The 26,903-nt window shown below is 45.8% G+C and overlaps 1 protein-coding gene across 1 annotated transcript in view; it reads left to right on the top strand.

The window, feature by feature from the left end:
- Positions 1-26,691, top strand: part of LOC311517189 (uncharacterized protein) — a 123,623-nt gene extending 96,932 nt beyond the window's left edge. Inside the window, exon 2 of the mRNA XM_084621802.1 lies at positions 24,529-26,691. Within this exon, the coding sequence (XP_084477928.1) occupies positions 24,552-25,490 (939 nt within the window). The 5' untranslated portion in view covers positions 24,529-24,551 and the 3' untranslated portion in view covers positions 25,491-26,691. The remainder of the gene's footprint in view (positions 1-24,528) is intronic.
- Positions 26,692-26,903: the final 212 nt, after the last annotated feature.

The raw sequence follows: 26,903 nt of genomic DNA, 5'->3' as shown, positions 1-26,903 counted from the left end.
CTTCAATCCATCGGTGATCTTCCTGATAACACCATCCTGGCCACTATGGATGTAGAAGCCTTCTACACCAACATTCCACACAAAGATGGACTACAAGCCATCAAGAACACTATCCCCGATAATGTCACGGCTAACCTGGTGGCTGAACTTTGTGACTTTGTCCTTACCCATAACTATTTTACATTTGGGGACAATGTATACCTTCAGATCAGCGGCACTGCTATGGGTACCCGCATGGCCCCACAGTATGCCAACATTTTTATGGCTGATTTAGAACAACGCTTCCTCAGCTCTCGTCCCCTAAAGCCCCTACTCTACTTGCGCTATATTGATGACATCTTCATCATCTGGACCCATGGAAAAGAAGCCCTTGAGGAATTCCACCATGATTTCAACAATTTCCATCCCACCGTCAACCTCAGCCTGGTCCAGTCCGCACAAGAGATCCACTTCCTGGACACTACAGTGCTAATAAACAATGGTCACATAAACACCACCCTATACCAGAAACCTACTGACCGCTATTCCTACCTACATGCCTCCAGCTTTCACCCTGACCACACCACACGATCCATCGTCTACAGCCAAGCTCTGCGATACAACCGCATTTGCTCCAACCCCTCAGACAGAGACAAACACCTACAAGATCTCTATCAAGCTTTCTTACAACTACAATACCCACCTGCTGAAGTGAAGAAACAGATTGATAGAGCCAAAAGAGTTCCCAGAAATCACGTACTACAGGATAGGCCTAACAAAGAAAATAACAGAACGCTGCTAGCCGTCACCTTCAGCCCCCAACTAAAGCCCCTCCAACGCATTATTAAGGATCTACAACCTATCCTGAAGGATGACCCAACACTCTCCACAAATCTTGGGAGACAGGCCAGTCCTTGCCTACAGACAGCCCCGCAACCTGAAGCAAATACTCACCAACAACCACATACCACACAACAGAACCACTAACCCAGGAACCTATCCTTGCAACAAAGCCCGTTGCCAACTGTGCCCACATATCTATTCAGGGTACACCATCACAGGGCCTAATAACATCAGCCACACTATCAGAGGCTTGTTCACCTGCACATCCACCAATGTGATATATGCCATCATGTGCCAGCAATGCCCCTCTGCCATTTACATTGGTCAAACTGGACAGTCTCTATGTAAAAGAATAAATGGACACAAATCAGATGTCAAGAATTATAACATTCATAAACCAGTCGGAGAACACTTCAATCTCTCTGGTCACGCAATCACCGACATGAAGGTCACTATCTTACAACAAAAAAACTTCAAATCCAGACTCCAGCGAGAAACTGCTGAATTGGAATTCATTTGCAAATTGGATACTATTAATTTAGGCTTAAATAGAGACTGGGAGTGGCTAAGTCATTATGCAAGGTAGCCTATTTCCCCTTGCTTTTTCCTACCCCCCTCCCCCCCAGACGTTCTGGTTAAACTTGGATTTAAACTTGGAGAGTTGTCAGTTTGGATGAGCTATTGCCAGCAGGAGAGTGAGTTTATGTGTGTGTTCCCCCGGGGCGGGGGCGGGGTGAGAAAGCCTAGATCTGTGCTGGAAATGACCCACCTTGATTACCATGCACATTGTAGGGAGAGTGGTCACTTTGGATGAGCTATTACCAGCAGGAGAGTGAGTTTGTGTGTGTATGGGGGAGGGGGTGTGTGAGAAAACCTGGATTTATGCTGGAAATGGCCCACCTTGATTATCATGCACATTGTAGGGAGAGTTTCAGAGTAACAGCCGTGTTAGTCTGTATTCGCAAAAAGAAAAGGAGGACTTGTGGCACCTTAGAGACTAACCAATTTATTAGAGCATAAGCTTTCGTGAGCTACAGCTCACTTCCTGGATTTATGCAGGAAATGGCCCCCCTTGATTATCATGCACATTTTGAAGAGAGTGGTCACTTTGGATGGGCTATTACCAGCAGGAGAGTGAGTTTGTGGGGGGGTGGGGCGGAGGGTGAGAAAACCTGGATTTGTGCTGGAAATGGCCCAACTTGATGATCACTTTAGATAAGCTATTACCAGCAGGACAGTGGGGTGGGAGGAGGTATTGTTTCATGGTCTCTGTGTGTATATAATGTCTACTGCAGTTTCCACGGTATGCATCCGATGAAGTGAGCTGTAGCTCACGAAAGCTCATGCTCAAATAAATTGGTTAGTCTCTAAGGTGCCACAAGTACTCCTTTTCTTTTTGCAAAGACAGACTAACACGGCTGTCACTCTGAAACATATCCACAGCGATATTTCATTCACAGAGGAGCCTGAAAACCTTGACAGATGCAGTGTTTATTCTATGATGTAGCTGTCTGAGAGAGAGATTGGATTACAAGAAAGGAGTGCTTGAAATCCCTATGGCACCCCTCCCCCACCCCATCTTCTTATGCAAATCCAGACAATATAATCATCTGAGTCACTGCTTGGAGGAGGTGAGTTTATATCCTTAATAAGGATAGCACATGATAAACAACCCCTACTCAGATGCTGAATGATATCACAAAACCCCCCGACTAAAGCAATTTTTAATGTATTTGGTACATTTCTAAGGGAATCTATTGAAAGACAAAAACTTAATGGGAAAGGAAAAAATCTATCCCAAGAATTACAAGAATTAAATTAATACAAGAATTAAACCCAGTCACATGGTTTAGGTTTGTTTGTAATTTATCACCTTTGCTTAGGATTTCATGTCAGTTGCTTGAGGGCAAGGACTGTTTCTGCTACTGTATGGCAGTGAGCACATTGTTGGCGTTCAATAACTATAACTAATTGTAATGATAGATGATAACGTTTTAAACCAGGTGCATCTGCTAGTCAATAAACATTGAACTGCCAGGTAGTTGACAGCTGACATCATATGCAGCACGTTGAGATACTTGCCTTCTACTTCCATTGAATCATAGAATATCGCCTTCTACTTCCATTGCATATCAGGGTTGGAAGGGACCACAGCACCAATCCCCAATTTTTACCCCAGATCCCTAAATGGCCCCCTCAGGGATTGAACTCACACAAGCCTGGGTTTAGCTGGCCAATGCTCAAACCACTGAGCTATCCCTCCCCCCGCTTTTATTGGCTGCTTTTCATTTTTTGGTTTTGTTTTGTTTTGTTTGTTGCTGTTACAGCTGTACTGGCCCTGTTGTAAGTAGTTAATGCCTCAGGCAGAAAGCAGATTTTCCATTTGCATCAGTGGGTAAATGAATGCAGCCAACAGGATGTTCAGTGACTCAGGGAACTTGTTTTCAGTTGAAATCAATACCAGTATGAAATAAAAAAACACCTGAAAGGGAAAAGCTATCCTTTGACAGAATATTTTCACATGTCCTGACAGTTTTAAAGGCATTTCAAAAGTGTAAACCAGTGACTCACAAAGTGTCCCTGGGAGGGAGAAGGTTACAACTTTTGACGTGACTTTTAAACTAGTCTGTAGTTTCCTAACAATGGGAGAGAAAAATAATGTAAATGTCATTTGTAATACTTTAGACACATCAGATAAATCTCTGCCACCTTTCCCATTGGAATGGTAACAGCTACAACAGATTTAGGGGCAGATTATGGCACAGAGATACATACAGTATAATGCAGTTGTGACACATTAAACACTGAATTTAATAGCAGTGTAAAATAAAAGGCATTTAATATCATCATAAATAACACAAGGGATACTGTCCCCTTATATTTACACTACCATTATTGTTTATATTACATTAGTGCCTAGGAGTTCCCACTGAGACTGGAGTCCCATTGTGCTAGGCGCTGTACAAACACATAATGCGAAACAATCCCTACCCTGAAGAGCTTCAAATTGAAATAAATCAGACAAATACAACATGGGAGGGAAATGGGTGACAGAAGAGAGAAGGGACTTGCCCAAAGTCATACAGCACATCAGACTCTGGAACAGGTCTTATGGGAAATCCAGTGCCCTATTCACTATCCCACATTGTCTCCCATAAGGTTTCATAGATTCATAGATATTAAGGTCAGAAGGGACCATTATGATCATCTAGTCTGACCTCCTGCACAACGCAGGCCACAGAATCTCACCCACCCACTCCTGCGAAAAACCTCTCACCTATGTCTGAGCTAGTGAAGTCCTCATATCATGGTTTAAAGACTTCAAGGAGCAGAGAATCCTCCAGCAAGTGACCCGTGCCTCATGCTACAGAGGAAGGCAAAAAACCTTCCAGGGCCTCTTCCAATCTGCCCTGGAGGAAAATTCCTTCCCGATCCCAAATATGGCGATCAGCTAAACCCTGAGCATATGGGCAAGATTCACCAGTGTCAAGGTTCCTCCCCCACTCTGAACTCTAGGGTACAGATGTGGGGACCTGCATGAAAAACCTCCTAAGCTTATCTTTACCAGCTTAGGTCAAAACTTCCCCAAGGTACAAAATATTACACCTTGGACAGGCCGCTACCACCACCAAACTAATACTGGTTACTGGGGAAGAGCTGTTTGGACGCGTCCTTCCCCCCAAAATACTTCCCAAAACCTTGCACCCCACTTCCTGGACAAGGTTTGGTAAAAAGCCTCACCAATTTGTCTAGGTGACTACAGACCCAGACCCTTGGATCTTAAGAACAATGATCAAGCATTCAGTGTTTTACAAGAAGACTTTTAATAAAAAATAGAAGTAAATAGAAATAAAGAAATCCCCCCTGTAAAATCAGGATGGTATATATCTTACAGGGTAATTAGATTCAAAAACATAGAGAACCCCTCTATGCAAAACCTTAAGTTACAAAAAAGATACACAGACAGAAATAGTTATTCTATTCAGCACAATTCTTTTCTCAGCCATTTAAAGAAATCATAATCTAACACATACCTAGCTAGATTACTTACTAAAAGTTCTAAGACTCCATTCCTGTTCTGTCCCCGGCCAAGACGACTACAGACAGACAGACAAACCCTTTGTTTCTCTCCCTCCTCCCAGCTTTTGAAAGTATCTTGTCTCCTCATTGGTCATTTTGGTCAGGTGCCAGCGAGGTTACCTTTAGCTTCTTAACCCTTTACAGGTGAGAGGAGCTTCCCCTGGCCAGGAGGGATTTCAAAGGGGTTTACCCTTCCCTTTATATTTATGACACGCCCCCCAAATCTCAGCTAGGGTGAAACACTGGCTGGGATTTCTTCCTGGAGCTCTAGGAAAACAGAGTTAATAAGACACATGCATCTCTAAATATACTACCAAGTACATAAAGACTAACAATATTTTCCACATCTCAAGGACGATTTTAACCAGTTGATTCTGGGAAACTTTCACGGGAGAGGGCATCAGCCACTTTGTTAGAAGCTCCTGAGATGTGTTAGATGTCGAAATCAAAATCTTGGAGAGCTAAACTCCACCGAAGAAGTTTTCTGTTAGTTTCTTTGACGGTGTGAAGCCACTTTAGTGCAGCATGGTCGGTTTGCAGGTGGAAACGCCATCCCCAAACATATGGGCGTAGCTTTTCCAGAGCGTAGACAATGGCATAACATTCTTTTTCAGTGACTGACCAGTTGCTTTCCCTCTCAGACAGTTTTTTGCTGAGAAACACTACAGGGTGGAATTCTTGATCAGGTCCTTTCTGCATTAAAACTGCTCCCACACCACGCTCGGATGCATCTGTGGTTACTAGGAACGGTTTGTCAAAGTCTGGGGCCCTTAGTACAGGGTCAGACATGAGTGTCGCTTTAAGCTTGTTAAAGGCCTTCTGACACTTTCCGGTCCACTGAACAGCATTTGGCTGTTTCTTTTTGGTTAGGTCTGTCAGTGGGGCAGCGATTTGGCTGTAGTGCGGTACAAATCGTCTGTAATAACCGGCCAAGCCTAAGAAGGATTGAACCTGTTTCTTTGACCTTGGGACAGGCCACTTTTGGATAGCATCCACTTTGGCCTGTAGGGGGCTGATAGTTCCTTGACCCACCTGGTGTCCAAGGTAAGTCACTCTGTTTAGGCCTATTTGACACTTCTTAGCCTTAACAGTTAGTCCTGCCTCCCTTATGCGCTCAAGGACTTTTTGTAGATGTTCCAGGTGGTCTGCCCAGGAATCCGAAAATATGGCCACATCGTCAAGGTAGGCGACTGCATATTCTCCTAATCCCGCTAGGAGACTATCTACAAGTCTTTGGAAAGTGGCGGGTGCATTTCGCAGCCCGAAAGGGAGTACATTAAATTCATACAGCCCGAGATGTGTGATGAAGGCTGACCTTTCCTTGGCAGATTCATCTAGCGGTACCTGCCAGTACCCCTTGGTTAAGTCCAAGGTAGAGATGAACTGGGCCCGTCCCAGTTTCTCTAATAGTTCATCAGTGCGTGGCATTGGACAGTTGTCTGGGCGAGTTACAGCATTTAGCTTACGGTAGTCCACGCAAAAACGTATTTCCCCATCTGGTTTGGGAACTAGAACCACTGGAGATGCCCATGCACTTTCAGAGGGGCGGATTACACCCATCTGTAACATATCCTGGATCTCCCGTTCTATAGCAGTTTTAGCTTGAGGAGACACCCGGTAAGGTTGGACCCTAATTGGGTGAGCATTACCTGTGTCAATGGAGTGGTATGCCCGTTCAGTCAGTCCTGGGGTGGCTGAGAACGTTGGCGCGTAGCTAGTGCACAGCTCCTGGATCTGCTGTCGCTGCATACGCCCAAGGGTCATGGAGAGGTTCACCTCTTCCACACCACCAGCACATTTCCCTTCGTAGTAGACACCTTCAGGCCACTCAGCGTCGTCTCCTCCCTGGGCTGTAAACTGACAAACCTTTAATTCTCTGGAATAAAAGGGCTTTAGAGAATTAATATGATACACCTTAGGCTTTCGGTTGGAGGTGGGGAATGCTATGAGATAATTAACAGCTCCCAGGCGCTCCTGGACCACGAATGGCCCTTCCCACGATGCTTCCATTTTATGGGCCTGGAGCGCCTTTAAGACCATGACCTGGTCTCCTACTTTGAAGGAACGCTCTCTGGCATGTTTATCATACCAGGCTTTTTGCTCTTTTTGAGCATCCTGTAAGTTTTCTCTAGCAAGGGATAAAGAGGTTCGGAGGGTGGTTTGTAGGTTGGTTACAAAGTCCAGAATGTTAGTTCCTGGAGAAGGTGTAAATCCCTCCCATTGCTGCTTCACCAACTGCAATGGCCCCTTAACCTCACGGCCATATACAAGTTCAAATGGAGAAAACCCTAAACTGGGATGTGGTACAGCTCTGTAGGCAAAGAGCAACTGCTGCAATACTAGGTCCCAATCATTGGAGTGCTCATTTACGAATTTACGTATCATGGCCCCCAAAGTTCCATTAAACTTCTCCACCATGCCATTTGTTTGATGATGGTAAGGAGTGGCAACCAAGTGATTTACCCCATGAGCTTCCCAAAGGTTTTTCATAGTTCCTGCCAGGAAATTAGTCCCTGCATCTGTGAGGATGTCGGAGGGCCAACCTACCCTGGCAAAAATGTCTGCTAGTGCCTGGCACACACTTTTAGCCCTGGTGTTGCTTAGAGCTACTGCTTCCGGCCATCGGGTGGCAAAATGCATGAAAGTCAGTATGTACTGCTTTCCTCTGGGTGTCTTTTTCGGAAAAGGACCCAGAATATCCACAGCTACTCGCTGAAATGGAACTTCAATGATGGGGAGTGGCTGGAGAGGAGCTTTGACCTGGTCTTGGGGTTTTCCCACTCTTTGGCACACCTCACAAGACTGGACATAGGTAGAAACATCCTTGCCCATTCCCTCCCAGTGGAATGACCCCCCCAAACGGTCTTTGGTCCTGTTCACCCCAGCATGGCCACTAGGGTGATCATGGGCTAAGCTCAAGAGCTTGGCCCGGTATTTAGTTGGAACTACCAACTGTCTCTGAGGATGCCAGTCTTCCTGGTGTCCCCCAGAAAGAGTTTCCTTGTATAAAAGTCCTCTTTCTACAACAAACCTGGATCGATTAGAAGAGCTGAGAGGCGGTGGGTTGCTCCGTGCCGCCGTCCAAGCTCTCTGGAGGCTTTCATCTGCTTCTTGTTCGGTCTGGAACTGTTCCCTTGATGCTGGAGACATCAGTTCCTCATGGGATTGTGGACCTAGGCTTGGTCCCTCTGGAAGCGATATAGGGGATGGAGCTGTTTCTGTTGACTGTGAACCGCTCTCCGCTGGTGTACTATGTTGGGATTCAGGCTCCGGCTGAGCCTCTTGTGTAGGGTTATCGGCTGCTGCCAGTTCAGGTTCGGTGGGGCCCTCTGGTGTTGAGGTTGCAAGTACTGGATTCAGTGCTGACACGGGGTCTGGTGTTGGTTGTTCGGCTGGTTCCGGTTCTGGGACTGGTTCCGTCTGGGTCTCTGGGACTGGATCCACTACTGCTGTTGCAGACATTGGCCTGGGGTCCAGGTCCATCACCTCTGACTGGGTCCTGATAGAAGTTTCCGGAACAGAGCTAGGCCTCACGGCTTGTTTAGCCTGGTTGCGGGTGACCATTCCCACCCTCTTGGCCTGCTTCACATGATTGGCCAAGTCTTCCCCCAACAGCATGGGGATGGGATAATCATCATAGACTGCAAAAGTCCACATTCCTGACCAGCCCTTGTACTGGACAGGCAACTTGGCTGTAGGCAAATTGAAAGAGTTGGACTTGAAGGGTTGAATCGTCACTTGGATCTCTGGGTTGATTAAATTGGGGTCCACTAAGGAAGCATGGATAGCTGACACTTGTGCTCCGGTGTCCCTCCACGCGGTGACCTTCTTCCCACCCACACTCACAGTTTCCCTCCGCTCCAAGGGTATCTGGGAGGTATCTGGGCCTGTGGACCTCTGGTGTGATTCCGGTGCAATGAACTGTAATCTGTTGGGGTTCTTGGGGCAGTTGGCCTTTACATGCCCCAGCTCGTTACACTTAAAACATTGTCCAGCTGACGGGTCACTGGGGCGAGGAGGGTTGCTGGAGAACGGGGTGGTGGGACGATAAGGGGTCTGGAGGGTTCTTTGGGAGGTAGGTGGGGCTTTGGGCGGCCCCCGGTAATAGGGTGTGGTCTGGGGTGGTCCCTTCTGGTCTCCGCTCCAACTGCGACCAGTTTTCTTCTTCTCTGCCACCTCCACCCATCTGGCTCCAATCTCTCCTGCCTCAATTACAGTTTTGGGTTTCCCATCTAGGATGTATCTTTCTATTTCCTCAGGAACACCCTCTAAGAATTGTTCCATTTGCATTAGGAAGGGCAAATTTACTGGAGATTCAACACTTGCTCCTGATATCCAGGCATCCCAATGTTTTACAATGTGGTAGGCATGTCGGGTAAATGACACGTCTGGTTTCCACCTTAGGGCTCTGAACCTCCGACGAGACTGCTCGGGTGTTATCCCCATTCTGACTCTCGCCTTGGATTTAAACAGTTCATACTTGTTCATGTGTTCTTTAGGCATTTCAGCTGCCACCTCAGCTAAGGGTCCACTGAGCTGCGGCCTCAGCTCTACCATGTATTGGTCAGTAGAGATGTTGTACCCAAGGCAGGCCCTTTCGAAGTTTTCTAAGAAGGCCTCAGTATCATCACCTGCCTTGTAGGTGGGGAACTTTCTGGGATGGGAAGTGGTACCTGGAGAAGGATTGCTAGGGTTTGTTGGTATATTCTGCTGGGCCTTTATCCTCTCCATCTCCTCCACATGCTTCCTCTCTTTTTCCCTCTCCTCCTCCACATGCTTCCTTGCCTCCATTTCCCTCTTGTGGGCAGCCTCTTGGTGTTGTTCTGCCTCCCTTTCTTGTTCCTTCTTCAGCTGCATGAGTTCTATCTGTCTTTCATGTTCCCTTTGTTTTTCCTCAGCCTGAAATTTGGCTAATTCCAGCTGTAGTCGAGCTGAGGATTTGGCCATTCTAACCTCTCTGTTTTTAACTAACTTTACACCCGAGGTTTAGAAATAAACAAACAAAACTTGGCTGTAAAATTTTGCTGTGCTGGAATAGAATACCTATTCTCTGATAGTGATTGTCAGCCTACAGAAAAAGACAATTCCCTTGTCTCTGCTCTGGGCCCAAATTAAAGCAAAAACCCTCCAACTACTTGGAAACCTGCTTACCCAGCCCAAAGAAGAAAAAAATTTCTTTTCAAACCTGTGCTCCTTGTAAAACAAAACAAAAAAATCAAAATCCTAAAAAAACCCTGCCACTTTTGTCTCCAGGCAAATGGGTAGAGCACACACCCCCTATTTACTTTTAGGAAGAAAAGAAAAAAAAAAACCTCTGGGTTGGAAGACTGTGAATTTCCCTGCAGGAGTTAAGTACCCTGCCTCCAGGCAAGAAAACCTGCAATTCACAAGATAATCCCCTTTTGTCTCTGCTTGGCCACAAAGCAGAGAGAAACCAAGCTGCTTTCAGTTTCAAAGCTGCCTTCTGGACTTCCTAAAAATTCCTTTTTAAAATCTGTATTTCTAGTTCAAAAAATCTCAACTGGATCTCAAAATGATTTCAGGTTAATCCCACCGCTACCACCATGTCAAGGTTCCTCCCCCACTCTGAACTCTAGGGTACAGATGTGGGGACCTGCATGAAAAACCTCCTAAGCTTATCTTTACCAGCTTAGGTCAAAACTTCCCCAAGGTACAAAATATTACACCTTGGACAGGCCGCTACCACCACCAAACTAATACTGGTTACTGGGGAAGAGCTGTTTGGACGCGTCCTTCCCCCCAAAATACTTCCCAAAACCTTGCACCCCACTTCCTGGACAAGATTTGGTAAAAAGCCTCACCAATTTGTCTAGGTGACTACAGACCCAGACCCTTGGATCTTAAGAACAATGATCAAGCATTCAGTGTTTTACAAGAAGACTTTTAATAAAAAATAGAAGTAAATAGAAATAAAGAAATCCCCCCTGTAAAATCAGGATGGTATATATCTTACAGGGTAATTAGATTCAAAAACATAGAGAACCCCTCTATGCAAAACCTTAAGTTACAAAAAAGATACACAGACAGAAATAGTTATTCTATTCAGCACAATTCTTTTCTCAGCCATTTAAAGAAATCATAATCTAACACATACCTAGCTAGATTACTTACTAAAAGTTCTAAGACTCCATTCCTGTTCTGTCCCCGGCCAAGACGACTACAGACAGACACACAAACCCTTTGTTTCTCTCCCTCCTCCCAGCTTTTGAAAGTATCTTGTCTCCTCATTGGTCATTTTGGTCAGGTGCCAGCGAGGTTACCTTTAGCTTCTTAACCCTTTACAGGTGAGAGGAGCTTCCCCTGGCCAGGAGGGATTTCAAAGGGGTTTACCCTTCCCTTTATATTTATGACAACCAGCCAGATACTATAGAAAATTCTTTCCTGGGTAACTCAGATCCCACCCCATCTAACATCTAATTTTATAGAAACCTGCATTTTAAATTGACATGAAGATACTCCAGACTTTGACACTCCAGTGTCAAAAAGCGGCGCTGGGGGTGGGGTGGGGGGGGAGATAGAATTTATTTTCCAGCTTGATGCAATGCATTTGGGGCTCTGCAAATGGCCCACAGCTACCTAACCTAGTCTAGACTAAATCTAACTTACCAAAATAAAGCAGACAAGTGTCTTTAACCAGAGGACACCATTACAGGCTACTCAAATTATAGCATTTTCCAATTACACAATATATGAGGCCTGAGTATGTTCTCACTTGCCCCGGGGTAAATCCACAGTAACTTCATTACAATGTGTATGATAATCAAGGTGGGCCATTTCCAGCACAAATCCAGGGTTTAACAAGAACGTCTGCGGGGGGGTAGGAAAAAACAAGGGGAAATAGGTTACCTTGCATAATGACTTAGCCCCTCCGAGTCTCTATTCAAGCCTAAGTTAATTGTATCCAATTTGCAAATGGATTCCAATTCAACAGTTTCTCGCTGGAGTCTGGATTTGAAGTTTTTTTGTTGTAATATAGCAACTTTCATGTCTGTAATCGCGTGACCAGAGAGATTGAAGTGTTCTCCGACTGGTTTATGAATGTTATAATTCTTGACGTCTGATTTGTGTCCATTTATTCTTTTACATAGAGACTGTCCAGTTTGACCAATGTACATGGCAGAGGGGCATTGCTGGCACATGATGGCACATATCACATTGGTGGATGTGCAGGTGAACGAGCCTCTGATAGTGTGGCTGATGTTATTAGGCCCTGTGATGGTGTACCCTGAATAGATATGTGGGCACAGTTGGCAACGGGCTTTGTTGCAAGGATAGGTTGCTGGGTTAGTGGTTCTGTTGTGTGATATGTGGTTGCTGGTGAGTATTTGCTTCAGGTTGCGGGGCTGTCTGTAGGCAAAGCCTGGCCTGTCTCCCAAGATTTGTGAGAGTGTTGGGTCATCCTTCAGGATAGGTTGTAGATCCTTAATAATGCGTTGGAGGGGCTTTAGTTGGGGGCTGAAGGTGACGGCTAGCGGCGTTCTGTTATTTTCTTTGTTAGGCCTGTCCTGTAGTAGGTGACTTCTGGGAACTACAACCTATCCTGAAGGATGACCCAACACTCTCACAAATCTTGGGAGACAGGCCAAAAAAAACACACCCTGGCATGAAGAAGCATAGGCAGAGAGAGACAGAAACAATGTGCATGACCTAAATCTGCTCCTGTGTGCCAGACCTCCTTTTCCCCCCAAATACTAAGAAATCATATAAAGCCAGAGGGGGGGTAATACTTTCATGTATGTGCAGAATATTTCGTCACATTTATTTTTAAAGGAAATTCACTGCATGAATCTGTTCTAACAGATATATCTGGTAAAAGAATGTATAAGAGGTATTTGAACACCACAAGCTTCCTGGTAACAATATCACAAAGTAAAAAATAGCATTCATTCCACAGGCTCCCAGCATGCATTGCTGGGTCTGTTTCATATGTCTGTAATGTGGAACGTTATCCAGGAGAAATGATTTTCAGGGAACCCTAATCTCTAAATCCGAACCAGTATTTCCTCACTGAACAGACCAAGCTTAATGCACAAAATCACCTCCTCTTGCGTTCTTTTCTGCAAGGATGCAACCAGCAGATGGTGGCATTTTCACGGCATGAGGTACTATTAAGACATTTGGAATTGGCAAGTAATTAATATTAATCACATGCTTGGTAATATGTGGTGCAATTTCCACACTAAAAGATAGTGGTGATTAAAAGGGAACTGTGAATGTAAACCAACTGTCCATCTGCACTTTCAACAATAGTTAGCAATTTAACGACAGCAGTGAGCAGTATTTAAGTGAGCGGTATTTTTCAGCCGCTGGAACTGGGAATAAACAGAAATGGCTCAGGGAATTGGTAATGGGATACAGAGGAGAGTATTTTGTCTCTGGGTCACCAGTTCACATCTGGCTCAAGTTCCTAATAACACTGGCTCAGATAATCTCCTCCACTAACCTGCGTGGAAGGCATCCAACTCAGGAAGCACTTCCCCTTGGAATGCACAAACAAAGTGCAGAAGTAGAGGTGGGGGGAGGAGCGCTGCATCCACAGTATCGTTTCCGCTCACTGGAACCCCATCCATGGTGCCCACCTATGGATGCATCACAAGACTAGGCTCTGCATGATTTTATAGAACAGGGGAGTCAGGCTGGCAACTAGCTGTTCTTTTTGGCATTAACATAAGAATGGCCATACTATGTCAAACCAATGGTCTATCTAACCCAGTATCCTGTCTTCCAACAGTGGCGAGTGCCAGGTGCTTCAGAGGGAGTGACCTGAACAGGGCACTTTATTGAGTGATCCAGCCCCTGTCGTCCAGTCCCAGGTTCTGGCAGTCAGAGGTTTACGGACACCTGGAACATGGGGTTATGTCCCTGACCATCTTGGTTAATAGTCATTGATGGACCTATTGTCCATGAAGTTATCTAATTTTGTTGAACCCAGTTATACTTCTGGCCTTCTCCACATCCCCTGGCAACCAGTTCCACAGATTGGCTGTACATTCTGTGAAGAAGTACTTCCTTCTGTTTGTTTTCAACCTGCTGCCTAATTTCATTAGGTAAGCCCTGGTTTTTGTCTTATGTGAAGGGATAAATAACACTTGCTTATTCACTTTTTCCAGACCATTCATGATTTTATAGACCTCTATCATATCAGCCCCAGTTGTGTCTTTTCTAAGATGAACAGTCTCTGTCTTTTTAATCCCTCCTCATATGGAAGCTTTTCCATACCCCTAAACAGTTTTGTTGCCCTTCTCTATACTTTTTCCAGTTCTAATATATCAGGGATTAGCAACTTTTGGCATGCAGCACACCAGGGTAAGCCCCCTGGCGGGCCAGGCCGGTTTGTTTACCTGCCACATCTGCAGGTTCGACAGATTGCAGCTCCCACTGGCAGCGGTTTGCTGCTCCAGGCCAATGGAGGCTGTGGGAAGTGGCGTGGGCTGAGGGATGTGCCGTGTGCCAAAGATTGCCGATCCCTGTAATATATCATCATTGAGATGGTGCTCAGAACTGCAAGCAGCATTCAAGATGTGAATGTACCATGGATTTATATAGTGGCATTATATTTACTGTCCTATCTATCCCTTTCCTAATGATTCCTGACATTCTGTTAGCTTTTTTTGACTGCTGCCACACATTGAACAGGTATTTTCAGAGAACTATCCACAATGACTCCCAAGTTCTGTTTCTTGAGTGTTAACAGCTAATTTAGACCCCATCATTTTGTACGTATAGTTGGAATTATATTTAACAATGTGCATTATTTTGCACTTTGCTGGTTTCTGGCCCCATAGATATCTGTGCAGATATCCCATTAGCAATTAACTCCTTAAGCCACTGAGGGCTAGTTTAACTGATGCTCAGTCCCTACTACAGTTTCTACTGCAAAGCTGAATGGACTCAGCCAGTGGTAGCATGGCTTCAGACAGGAGAGATGGAGTAACAATGTGGAGAGACACATCCATGCAGATGCCTTTTGCAGGGGTGACAGAAGTTCCTTCCTCCCGGATCTGCAAGAAACTGTGTCCTCTTGTCTGCTCCATGCCCACAAATCTCCTCCCCTTTCCTCAGGAAACTTTGTTGTGAATCCCAGAAACCTCACTCTTTGTTTTGCTTCCTATCTCCCACAGCGGGATGAGATAATCCAGTTTCAAGTTAATACTAGCAGATAGTTTGGCAGTAGTCCATGTGAAAGGAATTTCAGGTCTCTCAGACTAGTTCCAGGTGGGCACATCTCTCACACACACTAAATTGACATGCATCCTTGCAATCCTGGCACTGAATAGGTAGTACCGATCAGCTGCTTTCTCACCCTGTAGCAATATAGGGAGTGGAAGAAGGGAGGGATCAGTAAGGAAAGCTACCTTATTGAGGTCAGAATATGTAGGGATAAAGTGAGACAGGCTAAAAGTCAAGTAGAGTTGGACCTTGCAAAGGGAATTAAAACCAATAGTAAAAGGTTCTATAGTCATATAAATAGGAAGAAAACAAAGAAAGAAGTGGGACCGCTAAAAACTGAGGATGGAGTGGAGGTCAAGGATAATCTAGGCATGGCCCAATATCTAAACAAATACTTTGCCTCAGTCTTTAATAAGACTAAAGAGGATCTTAGGGATAATGGTAGCATGATAAATGGGAATGAGGATATGGAGGTAGACATCACCATATCTGAGGTAGAAGCGAAACTCAAACAGCTTAATGGGACTAAATCGGGGGGCCCAGATAATCTTCATCCAAGAATATTAAAAGAATTGGCACAAGAAATTGCAAGCCCATTAGCAAAAATTTTTAATGAATCTGTAAACTCAGGGGTTGTACCGTATGATTGGAGAATTGCTAACATAGTTCCTATTTTTAAGAAAGGGAAAAAAAGTGATCCAAGTAATTATAGGCCTGTTAGTTTGACATCTGTAGTATGCAAGGTCTTGGAAAAAATTTTGAAGGAGAAGGTAGTTAAGGACATTGAAGTCAATGGTAAATGGGACAAAATACAACATGGTTTTACAAAAGGTAGATCGTGCCAAACCAACCTGATCTCCTTCTTTGAGAGAGTAACAGATTTTTTAGATAAAGGAAACGCAGTGGATCTAATCTACTTAGATTTTAGTAAGGCGTTTGATACTGTGCCACATGGGGAATTATTAGTTAAATTGGATAAGATGGGCATCAATAGGAAAATTGAAAGGTGGATAGGGAATTGGTTAAAGGGGAGACTACAACAGGTCCTACTGAAAGGTGAACTGTCAGGCTGGAGGGAGGTTACCAGTGGAGTTCCTCAAGGATCAGTTTTGGGACCAATCTTATTTAATCTTTTTATTACTGACCTGGGCACAAAAAGTGGGAGTGTGCTAATAAAGTTTGCAGATGATACAAAGCTGGGAGGTATTGCTAATTTAGAGAAGGACAGGGATACCCTACAGGAGGATCTGGATGACCTTGTAAACTGGAGTAATAGGAATAGGATGAAATTTAATAGTGAGAAGTGTAAGGTCATGCATTTAGGGATTAATAACAAGAATTTTAGTTATAAGCTAGGGACGCATCAACTAGAAGTAACGGAGGAGGAAAAGGACCTTGGAGTATTGGTTGATCATAGGATGACTATGAGCTGCCAATGTGATATGGCTGTGAAAAAAGCTAATGTCGTCTTGGGATGCATCAGGAGAGGTATTTCCAGTAGGGATAAGGAGGTTTTAGTACCGTTATATAAGGCACTGGTGAGACCTCACCTGGAATACTGCGTGCAGTTCTGGTCTCCCATGTTTAGGAAGGATGAATTCAAACTGGAACAGGTACAGAGAAGGGCTACTAGGATGATCCGAGGAATGGAAAACTTGTCTTATGAAAGGAGACTCAGGGAGCTTGGCTTGTTTAGCCTAACTAAAAGAAGGTTGAGGGGAGATATGATTGCTCTCTATAAATATATCAGAGGGATAAATACCAGAGAGGGAGAGGAATTATTTAAACTCAGTACCAATGTGGACACAAGAACAAATGGATATAAACTGGCCACTAGGAAATTTAGATTAGAAATTAGACGAAGGTTTCTAACCATCAGAGGAGTGAAGTTTTGGAATAGCCTTCCGAGGGAAGTAGTGGGGGCAAAAGATCTATCTTGCTTTAAGATTAAACTCGATAAGTTTATGGAGGAGATGGTATGATGGGATAACATGGTTTTGGTAATTAAATATTCATGGTAAATAGGCCCAATGGACTGTGATGGGTTTTTAGATGGGGTAAGATCCAAGTTACCCGGGAAAGAATTTTCTGTAGTATCTGGCTGATGAATCTTGCCCATATGCTCAGGGTTTAGCTGATCGCCATATTTGGGGTCGGGAAGGAATTTTCCTCCAGGGCAGATTGGAAGGCCCTGGAGGTTTTTCGCCTTCCTCTGTAGCATGGGGCACGGGTCACTTGCTGGAGGATTCTCTGCTCCTTGAGGTCTTCAAACTACAATTTGAGGACTTCAATAGCACAGATATAGGTGTGAGGTCTTTTTTAGGAGTGGTGGGTGAAATTCTGTGGCCTGCGTTGTGCAGGAGGTCGGACTAGATGATCATAATGGTCCCTTCTGACCTAGATATCTATGAATCTATGAATCTATGAATAGTCCCTCCAGAAAAGGGATCTGGTTGTGGTACATCAATAGGTTGCTGCCAGGAAGTTAAGACTCACTCTGCCTGTGTTGTGCCTGCTCAGTTATGAAGTGGGTAATTTCAGTATCCAGGGTTATGAGACAGGAAACTTTCAAGAGCAGATAATTCACCTAAAATACTTAACTGGCGTTTAACTGAAAAACAGTCTTTCCTATCTAATTGCATTTATGAATATAATGTTGTTCTTGTTATGGGGAAGGGATAGCTCAGTGGTTTGAGCATTGGCCTGCTAAACCCAGGGTTGTGAGTTCAATCCTTGAGGGGGCCATTTAGGGATCTGGGGCAAATTGGTCCTGCTTTAAGCAGGGGGTTGGACTAGATGACCTCCTGAGGTCCCTTCCAACCCTGATATTCTATGATTCTATGTGCTAAAGGGTCAATTTCATTCTCTGGTACCTTCTATAGCTATATGCTAATAATGTTCAGTCACTAGGTGGCGCCATGTATATGAGACCTTAAGCTTACAATGGCAGTTTCTGGGAGGGCATTAAAACATCTTTCGTGAACACATCTGATCATAGAATCACAGAATCATAGATCGCTCTCTGTGAAAGAAGCTCTGTAGCCAGTCCATATGTGGTACTGAAGCCTGACCTGCTAGTAGCAGTTCAGCAACCTACCATTATTAGGTGTATGTGACATGGTGTCAGAAGTAAAGATAGCATGAGTAAACAGAGACAGCATGAGTGCTAAAAGTAATTATCATAAAAACCCTGAGGCTAAAAGGAAGTCCCAGGCTACCTACAAAATCTTTCAGACTAAATGCATGAGCTATGAAATTTTCTACATCTTAAGAGATGAGTGTCCAGCTAAAGGTGATATATTAAAAAAAATGCACACAATATAAAAAATGTGTAGCTGTTTGCCACACTAAGGCAGTTAGTAGACCATGTACAAAGTGTATGTGACAGAAAGTAGGAACAAAGTGATGGAGGTGAACTTTGATTTTACAAATATCTATGGGGAAGCCTATCATAGACCAGACCAGCAAGGACCAGCTGTTGGCTTGCTCCTTCCCTAAATTCACTGCTAGGCAACCAATGAGCACAGCTGCTCTGCCTTGGAACTGACAGAGTGGCCACAACCCCTAACTGGCTGCTGGTTTATCAGCCCTGCTTATAAACCTGGCCCTCACAGCAGATCAGTGACTGCTCAATATATACCACATTTGCAGCTGCATTTGCCTCTGCTCCAGTCCCTGCTCCTTGTCATCTCTCCACAGCCAGCCTCTCTCCCAGGCAGCTAGCTACGCTGCACAGATCAGCGACCAGGAGTGGCTCTGTTCTGTAACCGCCCAGGCCTGGTTGCCAGGGAGAGCTGCCAAACGTGGAGGGGGAGTCAGCGCAGTGGGAGGACAGAGCCCTCTTCTTCCCCCCCCCCCCCCCCGTTCAGGTAACGTGAGGCGAGGAAGGGGGGAGAGAGCACGAGGGCCCCGGGTTGGGGGCACGGAGGAGACACATGGGGAGGTCACATGTCCTCCACTTTAGCTTGTGTCCCCCCAATATGGGGAGGCACCAGTCATCTATGCATGTTGGTAATCTTCAGTGACCCCAACCACACCCAAACTGCCCAATTTAGGTGTATTCTTATCACTTGGCTAGTTAGAGGTATAAAAGAAAGAATCAAAATCACTGTCTGCCAGTGTAAGGTCCTTCTCTTACTGTGACAGTCTGAGGCCCTGTTCTTAGGCTAAGGCCTTTGGCTAAGCAGCAGAGGCCGCCATAAGCTAGGAAGCGACCGGTCACATCCTCACATTCCAAACTAGTCACATTGAAATAAGGTGCTATTGGGCTGTCAGGCACTATCAGGACAGGATTGTATTCCTATCACCTCCAGAGAAAGGGAAGTGCCTAGAAAATGTAAAAGGAAACTTAGTTTGATAGCATCCTGTCTGGCAAGAACTCACTTATCAATAGCTGGGATGTGAAATCCTCACTTCTGTATTGTTTTGTCATTATAGTTCCCACTTTGCTGTTGTTTGTCTGTATAATCTCTGTCTGGTTCTGTGATTGTTTCTGTCTGCCGTATAATTAATTTTGCTGGGTGTAAACTAATTATTGTGGTGGGATATAATTGTTTAGCTAATCATGTTACAATATGTTAGGATTGGTTAGTTAAATTTCAGTAGAATGATTGGTTAAGGTATGGCTAAGAATATTACTATATAAATTAGGGGCAAACAGGAAGTAAGTTGGGATTCGAAAATAAGGAAAAAGGAACTTGTATTTAAGCTTGCTGGAAGTTCACCCCAATAAACATCGAATTGTTTGCACCTTCGGACTTCGGGTATTGTTGCTCTCTGTTCATGCGAGAAGGACCAGGGAAGTGGGAGAGTGAAGGAATAAGCTCTCTAACAACCGTTATGGCCAAAAACCATGCCCCACAAGTAGTAGAACAGGCAGAAATCCGCCCCTTGTCCCTGAAGGACCGGGAGGCAGTACTGGGCCGTTTGGGAAAGGTACCCCGGGATGATTGGGATCAGTTTGTGCTGTGGCTAGTGGAGGTGGGCAGGGAGATGGAGGGTCTAACTCGTGAGGACCAGGTGATCTTATGGCGTAGTCTTTTGGGACGAGGTGCCTTGGGAATTGATGTGGCAGGAGTGGCACATCCATTTCTAATCCCCGGACAGGTGGCAAAACACTTGTTTGGGGTGTACTCTCATACTGCGGGAATGAATAAGGTGAAGCGAATCCCTAGGGAAACAGGGCGGGATACACTTAATCGCATACAGGCATGGCCACGGTGCTGGGTGGATCCCCTGGATGGTCCATGGGTGATGCCACAGGCAGGGGCACCGGGACCTGGTGGGGGTGTGGAGCAGGGTAGGGGTGTGGAATTGCTGGAGAAATGGTTGGAGCTGAGCAATCCGCCGTTCGTGGGGCATTTAAGGTTGCAGCACCTTGAACTTGCTCCCAATCAGCTACCCCAGTTTCTGGAACAGGCAGATGTGTGGAGGCAGATGCATCAGGGGGAAGAGCCAGTCCATGCTATTCCTGCGGGGGATCAATACAAGGTGGAAAGGAGTGGGTCAGCCTGGAGAGGAGGAGGTAGAGGGAGAGTTCGTGGCTTTGGGAAGGTAGTCAGGGACGAGCGGGCAGCTATAGAGCAACAGATCCAGAGACTGCAGGCTAAACTGACTACCCACGATCTTACCAGATCAGGGGGAAAGTGGTCCTGGAGGCCAAGGGACTGGGACTGCCTGAAATGCCAGACACACAATTTTGCATGGAGACAGGAATGTGTTCGGTGCCAGGACCCCCGGTCCCCCCATGAATCAATGGGAGGGACAGAGGTGGGTGCTGCAACTTAGGGGTGCCCTGGGAGGCATCCTGTCCATGTTCTCAGTTTAGGACGGGATGCATCTGGTCGCCCCACGCTCCAGGGGGCAATCGAAGGGAGTCCCATGAGGGATTTTTTGATCGACACTGGAGCAGCCATCAGTTTAACCACATGGGGGCAGGGGAGACCCTCAGAAGGGACTGTGACAATTGTAGGGGCAACAGGAGGGGAGACACAGTTAACCCTGAGGCGGGGACAAATCAAAGGAATCTGGGGGGAAGGGGAGATTATGTGGGGTTGTAATGATATGCTTAATCTGTTGGGGGCAGGAGATTTACACAAACTGGGACTTGTACTGGATTTAGCCAATTGGGTGTGTTTACTGGGGCAAACGCAGGACGGTCAGGGCTATACCATTCCCATGGGGATAGCCACTATGACCATTAAAGCGGCACATGCCCTCCCACCACCCTGGCTGGGTGGGAACACATCCCTGTGTGGGCGAAGGATAACCTGGATTGTGGTAAGGGCAGCATGGAGGTACTGATGGAGGGAGGGGACCCTCCCCCACAGAAACAGTACCCTATTCCTCGGGAGGCATTGGCAGAGATGGGGGCAACTATTGGGGAGTTGGAACAGAGGGGACTGATTCGGGCAGTTGCATCCCCTTGTAATGCTGCTGTATGGTCCGTGAGGAAGCCAAATGGTACCTGGCGCCTCACTGTGGATTACAGGGCACTAAATGCTCTGGCCAATTCGCCAGCCTCAGTGGTGGCAGCGTACCCTGAAATGTTGGCCCGTATTGGACCCCAATTCCGAATTTTCACTGTTTTGGACATAGCAATGGGTTTTGGTCTCTGCCACTAGCTACCTCGTGTCAGTATAAAACTGCATTCACATGGGAGGGCAGACAATTCTGCTGGACAGTCCTACCCCAGGGATATAGGGACTCCCCTGCAATTTTTCACAGATACATGAGACAGGCTCTGGAGGGGGTGGATTCAGCAAGGTGCATACAGTATGTAGACGACCTGTTGCTAATGTCAGGGACAGAGGAAGAAGACAGGGAACTAACTGAGCAGGTCCTGCAAGCTTTGGCAAGAGTAGGATTGAAGGTCAATGGGAAAAAGGCTCAGACGGGACAGACAAGAGTGGCCTACTTAGGAGTGGAAGTGTCTCAGATGGGAAGGGAAATCGATAAGGGACGGGTGCAACTGATCCAGTCCCTGCCACTGCCTACGGATGTTAAAAGCTTGCAAAGTTTTCTGGGTCTAACTGGATTTTGCAGGGATTTTGTGGCCAATTATGCAGAAATAGCCCAGCCTCTATTTGACCTAACCCGAGCCTCAACTTGGGAATGGTCAGAAGAGTGTACTGAGGCAGTGAGAGTGCTAAAGGAAAACCTGGCCAGTGCTCCAGTGCTGGCCTCCCCAGATGGGGAGAAATTCTTTTATCTGTATCCTTTGGTATCGGACACTACCATTGGTTGTGCATTAACACAGGAGCATGGAGCAAAGGACCGACCTGTGGCCTTTGCCTCTCGACTTTTGAGTGCTGTGGAATTGAAGTATGGATGGTGTGAAAAGGTGCTGTTGTGCTCCTACTGGGGGGTAGGGAAATTTAAATACCTTACGGGAATGCAGAAAGTAATAGTCCGATCTCATCATGACCCCCTGCGGCTGTTAAACATGCACACTATCTTACAGGGACAAGTGAGTGGGCAGCGTATTGCTAAATGGTTGCTGGCTCTACAGGCAGAAAACATTAAAGCAGAGGTGTTAAAGGAACCCATAGTCTGGGTAGCTGGATTACATCTGGCTGGCACCCCACACCAATGTGAAGCCAGCCCGGGTAAAACCCAACATCAGGTGTTTCGGGCGGCTAACCCCAATCAGGTAAAGGAGGGGACACTGGTATGGTTTTTGGATGGAAGTTGTAGGTATCAAGGGGGACGGAAAACTGCAGGCTTAGCTGTTGTGGGAATCAGAGGAAATGAGACAGTCAGCACCATTGGTTTCTCACTAGAAGCAAAGTCAGCTCAGGAGGCAGAACTGGCAGCCTTGCTAACAGCTTTAAATGAAGTGGATCCCAAATTTGAGCCAGAATGTTGGGTGGTGGTAGATTCAGATTATGTATTTCGTGGTGCCACATTAATGCTGAGATGGTGGGCAGATAATCATGTCAGGGCAACAGACGGCTCCACAATCAAGCATGCTACCTGGTGGAAGCGAGCGGAGGAGCTGAGTCACTGTTTTACACGGATCAATGTGGTAAAGGTAAAGGCACACAAGAAAACAGGACCCCTAAGCAAAGGGAATAATCTGGCCGATGTAAAGGCCAAGCGGGCTGCGACAGAGGCACCCCCATGGCCCTGGGAGCCAGAAGAGAGTGTGCCTGTCACAGTGTTAACAAGAAGCGGGGTGGATACAGATCGGGGAGGGCGAATTCGAGAGTTGCAGGAATCTGACCCAGGACTGGAAGGCATCATGAAACTTGGGGACAGGCATGTGCCAAAGGTGGAACTAATGGAAGGGATTTGGTGTGTCCTAACAACTGAGGGACCAGTCATGCTGTGTCCTCAGGGAAGTCGGACGGCTTTCTGAAGCTGGGTGCATGGGAGCTTGGCAGGGGGACACCCCGGGTTTGAGGAGGCACTGGGAACTTTAAAAAGGTTGTGCTGGTGGCCAGGAATGGCAGCTGATTTAAAATCACATCTGGAACGTTGTTTGGACTGTGCCAGGCACAGCCCACCTCACAAGGTGCTAAGGGGAGAATTAATGAGACAAGCCCCAAGGGGACCATGGGAAAGGATACAGATTGATTACACAGGACCCCTACCACCAGATCACAGGAAAAACCGATTCATGTTGGTGGTAGTGGATGCTTTCAGCCGGTGGGTGGAAGCTTTCCCCACAAAGTATCAAACTGCCCGGGTAACTGCTGCAATACTGGTAAATGAGGTATTCACTCGCTGGGGGGTCCCGAAGGTGATTGACTCAGACCAAGGAGCTGCTTTTCGGTCAGATCTGTTAGGGGAGCTATCAGCCCTCACTGGAATCACACAGTTGTTCCATATTGCTGATCACCCCCAGGCTGCGGCGCAGGGGGAACGCATGAACCGCACCATTAAAAGTGAGCTAAGAAAGGGAGTGGAAATCGGAGGAAAAAACTGGTCACAGTTATTGCCCTTTGTCTTAATGAGAATAAGGACCCGAGAATCAAAGGGCACAGGATTTTCTCCATATGAAGCTCTCATGGGAAGGCCTATGGAACAGTGGGAAAATCTACTTACCCCAGTACCTGGGGAAGTCACTACACACGGCTTAACACAAGAATGGATTTTAACTTTAATTGACCATGTAAAACAAGTACAGCAGGCGGTGGCCTGGCGAGACGAGCAAGGAGCAGCAAGAGTCAAAGCATGGTACGACCTGCCTGGGGAGCGTAATCTACCCATGGTGGGAGATCTAGTGATGTACAAGATTCCAGGTCAGCACCATCCATTCCCAGCTCCTAAATGGAAGGGCCCCTATCTTGTCCTTGACCAATTAGGGCCCAGTCTGCTATTACTGAGTATAGAGAATGGAGGACGGGAGTGGGTTCACTGCACGCAAATAAAAAGGTACAAACAGGGGATTGGGAGAGGGGACGTGTAAATTTTGTTATGTGTGTATTACAGGTTAATTCAAAAAGGAGAAAAGGATGAAAATTCCCTGGCCCTGGATGGAACAATTACTAGTGCTAATCACAATTGTCACATTTACAAATTCTATTCAGATCCCACGATGTGAAGTGTCAAAAGGAGGAAACACATGGACGGCTACACATGCAACCTGTGGTAATAAAGCTAATGAAGACTATGAGAATCTCCCCATAGAAAGATGTACCACTAATACTCCAACAGGAATTTGGCAGTGTCGGTATATGGTTTATGGATTAGATGGGGGAATCCCAACCAGGTGGAGAATATCAAATTTATCAGGAAATATCGCATGGTACTCCCTGGGTGCTGCCATGATTAACGATAGTGGAAAACACAGTTACCCAGCTATGTGGTTTGTTACAGAGGGTCCAAAGAATGTAACCCTCTGGTCTCCTGGATCAAATGAACCCTCTTGGGAAAATAGGGCCCCACATTTAGGGTGTGATGTTACCATATGTAACCACAATGGTACTTCCATGGAAGATAATCCCCGAAGGTGTGATTGTTATGTACATATTACATTAGGCGTAAAATCCCCTTTGGGACGCTGGGTGTACGATGAGTTAACCATTTTACAGAATGTAACCCTACAGGTGATATGGATGCCAAGTTGGAAGAATCCAAATTTAAAGTGGCCACAGCCTGGAGCCAAGAATATTCCCCGACGAGCAAATGTCTGGGAGCCATTATGGGAGCAGGTGCAGCCAGCACTTTTTAACGTGTCCTTTCACTCTATTACATGGGTGGTACGCCCCAAGGAATGGTGGGTGGATCAAATCCATCCTGATTGTAGTATGTACATAAAAGGATTGAAACAACAATTCAATGCATGGGTGAGGGGACACACCTGGAATCGTTGTCGGAAAAGGGGATTGTGGGCAGCTGGGAACACTATGCTGGGTACATGGAATCTGGGGGACAAGTGGGTAACCAAATAATTAGTAAGCCAAAATGTGAAATTTCAACAACAAATTAATGAATCAATGGCACAGCAACTATCAGCAGTTGCCACAGGGTGGAGGACAGCAGTAGAGGTAAACTTGCATTTCACTCATTGGGCAGGGGACCTGGTGACATGGGTAGAGGAGGGCTTCAGAAGACTAACATGGGGAGAAGTGTGCGTAGGTATTCAAAATGCTCAGTTAATAATGTTAATGGATATTATGAGAGATGCTTGGTCAGAACAATGGCCTTCAGTATTAAATCAGGAGGCTAGCCCATATTTATCCACAATTGCAAAAACATACCCATCTACCTGGAAAATAACATCCCCGACCTGTGGGGACAGTTCTTATGTAATTGTTACTATGATATCATGGGAAGGAGATGCAAATAAGGTGGTTCCCTTGAACCCTATGGGAGTAAGTAGGGAAGGGGGAGCATATTGGGAGCCACTAGGGAATAGGTGGGGGGATGGAATGGGGTAAATTGGACTGTCATCACATTAAGCAGTTGTATATCCAGAGGAGGAATATGGATGTGTCCCTCTCCTATGACTATGGAGAAGCAGGATCAATGGCCTATTGCAAAGGGGGGGCATTTAGGGGTAATGTATATGGGGTACGGTGTATTCTGTTGGGAATGTATGCAATCCTGCAATATAACACTAGGAGGCAAAATCCTTCCAGTGTATGACAAAATTATGAACTTCTATACACTGCCACCTGGACTATGGTGCACCAATGGATCAGTGGACCTAATCGTGGTAAACAATCGAACCAGCACCTACTACTCCATACCGTACCAAGTAGTTGAATTGGTTTGGACAATACCAAATTTCACTGTGGATATTCAATGGACACACAATATGGACAAAAGTAGATTACAAGAGCAACTTGTAGTTTACTTGTAGTTTACTTTACACTTTGTAGTGTAAAGATTACAAGAGCAACTTGCTGCAAGCGCCAACAGTTGGACACACTTACAATACACTCTACAGGATGGCGCTGACAAAATTTTAACCTTATCGAAGGAGGAGAAGCAGTGTTTTTGGTGGTGGCCAGGATGTTGGACCATACTGCAGTGGTCAGGACTCTCGGTGTTGCTGTGGATTATCATAGCAGTTTCCACGATATGCATCTGATGAAGTGAGCTGTAGCTCACGAAAGCTTATGCTCTAATAAATTGGTTAGTCTCTAAGGTGCCACAAGTACTCCTTTTCTCATAGCAGCTGGTGTATTGTTAACTCTATCTGTGTTATGTTGCATATGGAAACGATCAAGGGGGGCACAACCCCCTAGAGAACAGCCACTAATTATAACCTATAAGTAATGTAGTAAGCCCCCCCACGTGTACTAGACAACCCGGACCCAACCTTCTCGGGCCCACTATAATGGGAAGTCTGGAACACT

This window comes from Lepidochelys olivacea, assembly GCF_965140295.1.
Source record: "Lepidochelys olivacea isolate rLepOli2 genome assembly, chromosome: 1".
In the NCBI taxonomy this organism is placed as follows: domain Eukaryota; kingdom Metazoa; phylum Chordata; order Testudines; family Cheloniidae; genus Lepidochelys; species Lepidochelys olivacea.
This window is presented reverse-complemented; position numbering and strand designations above follow the sequence as displayed.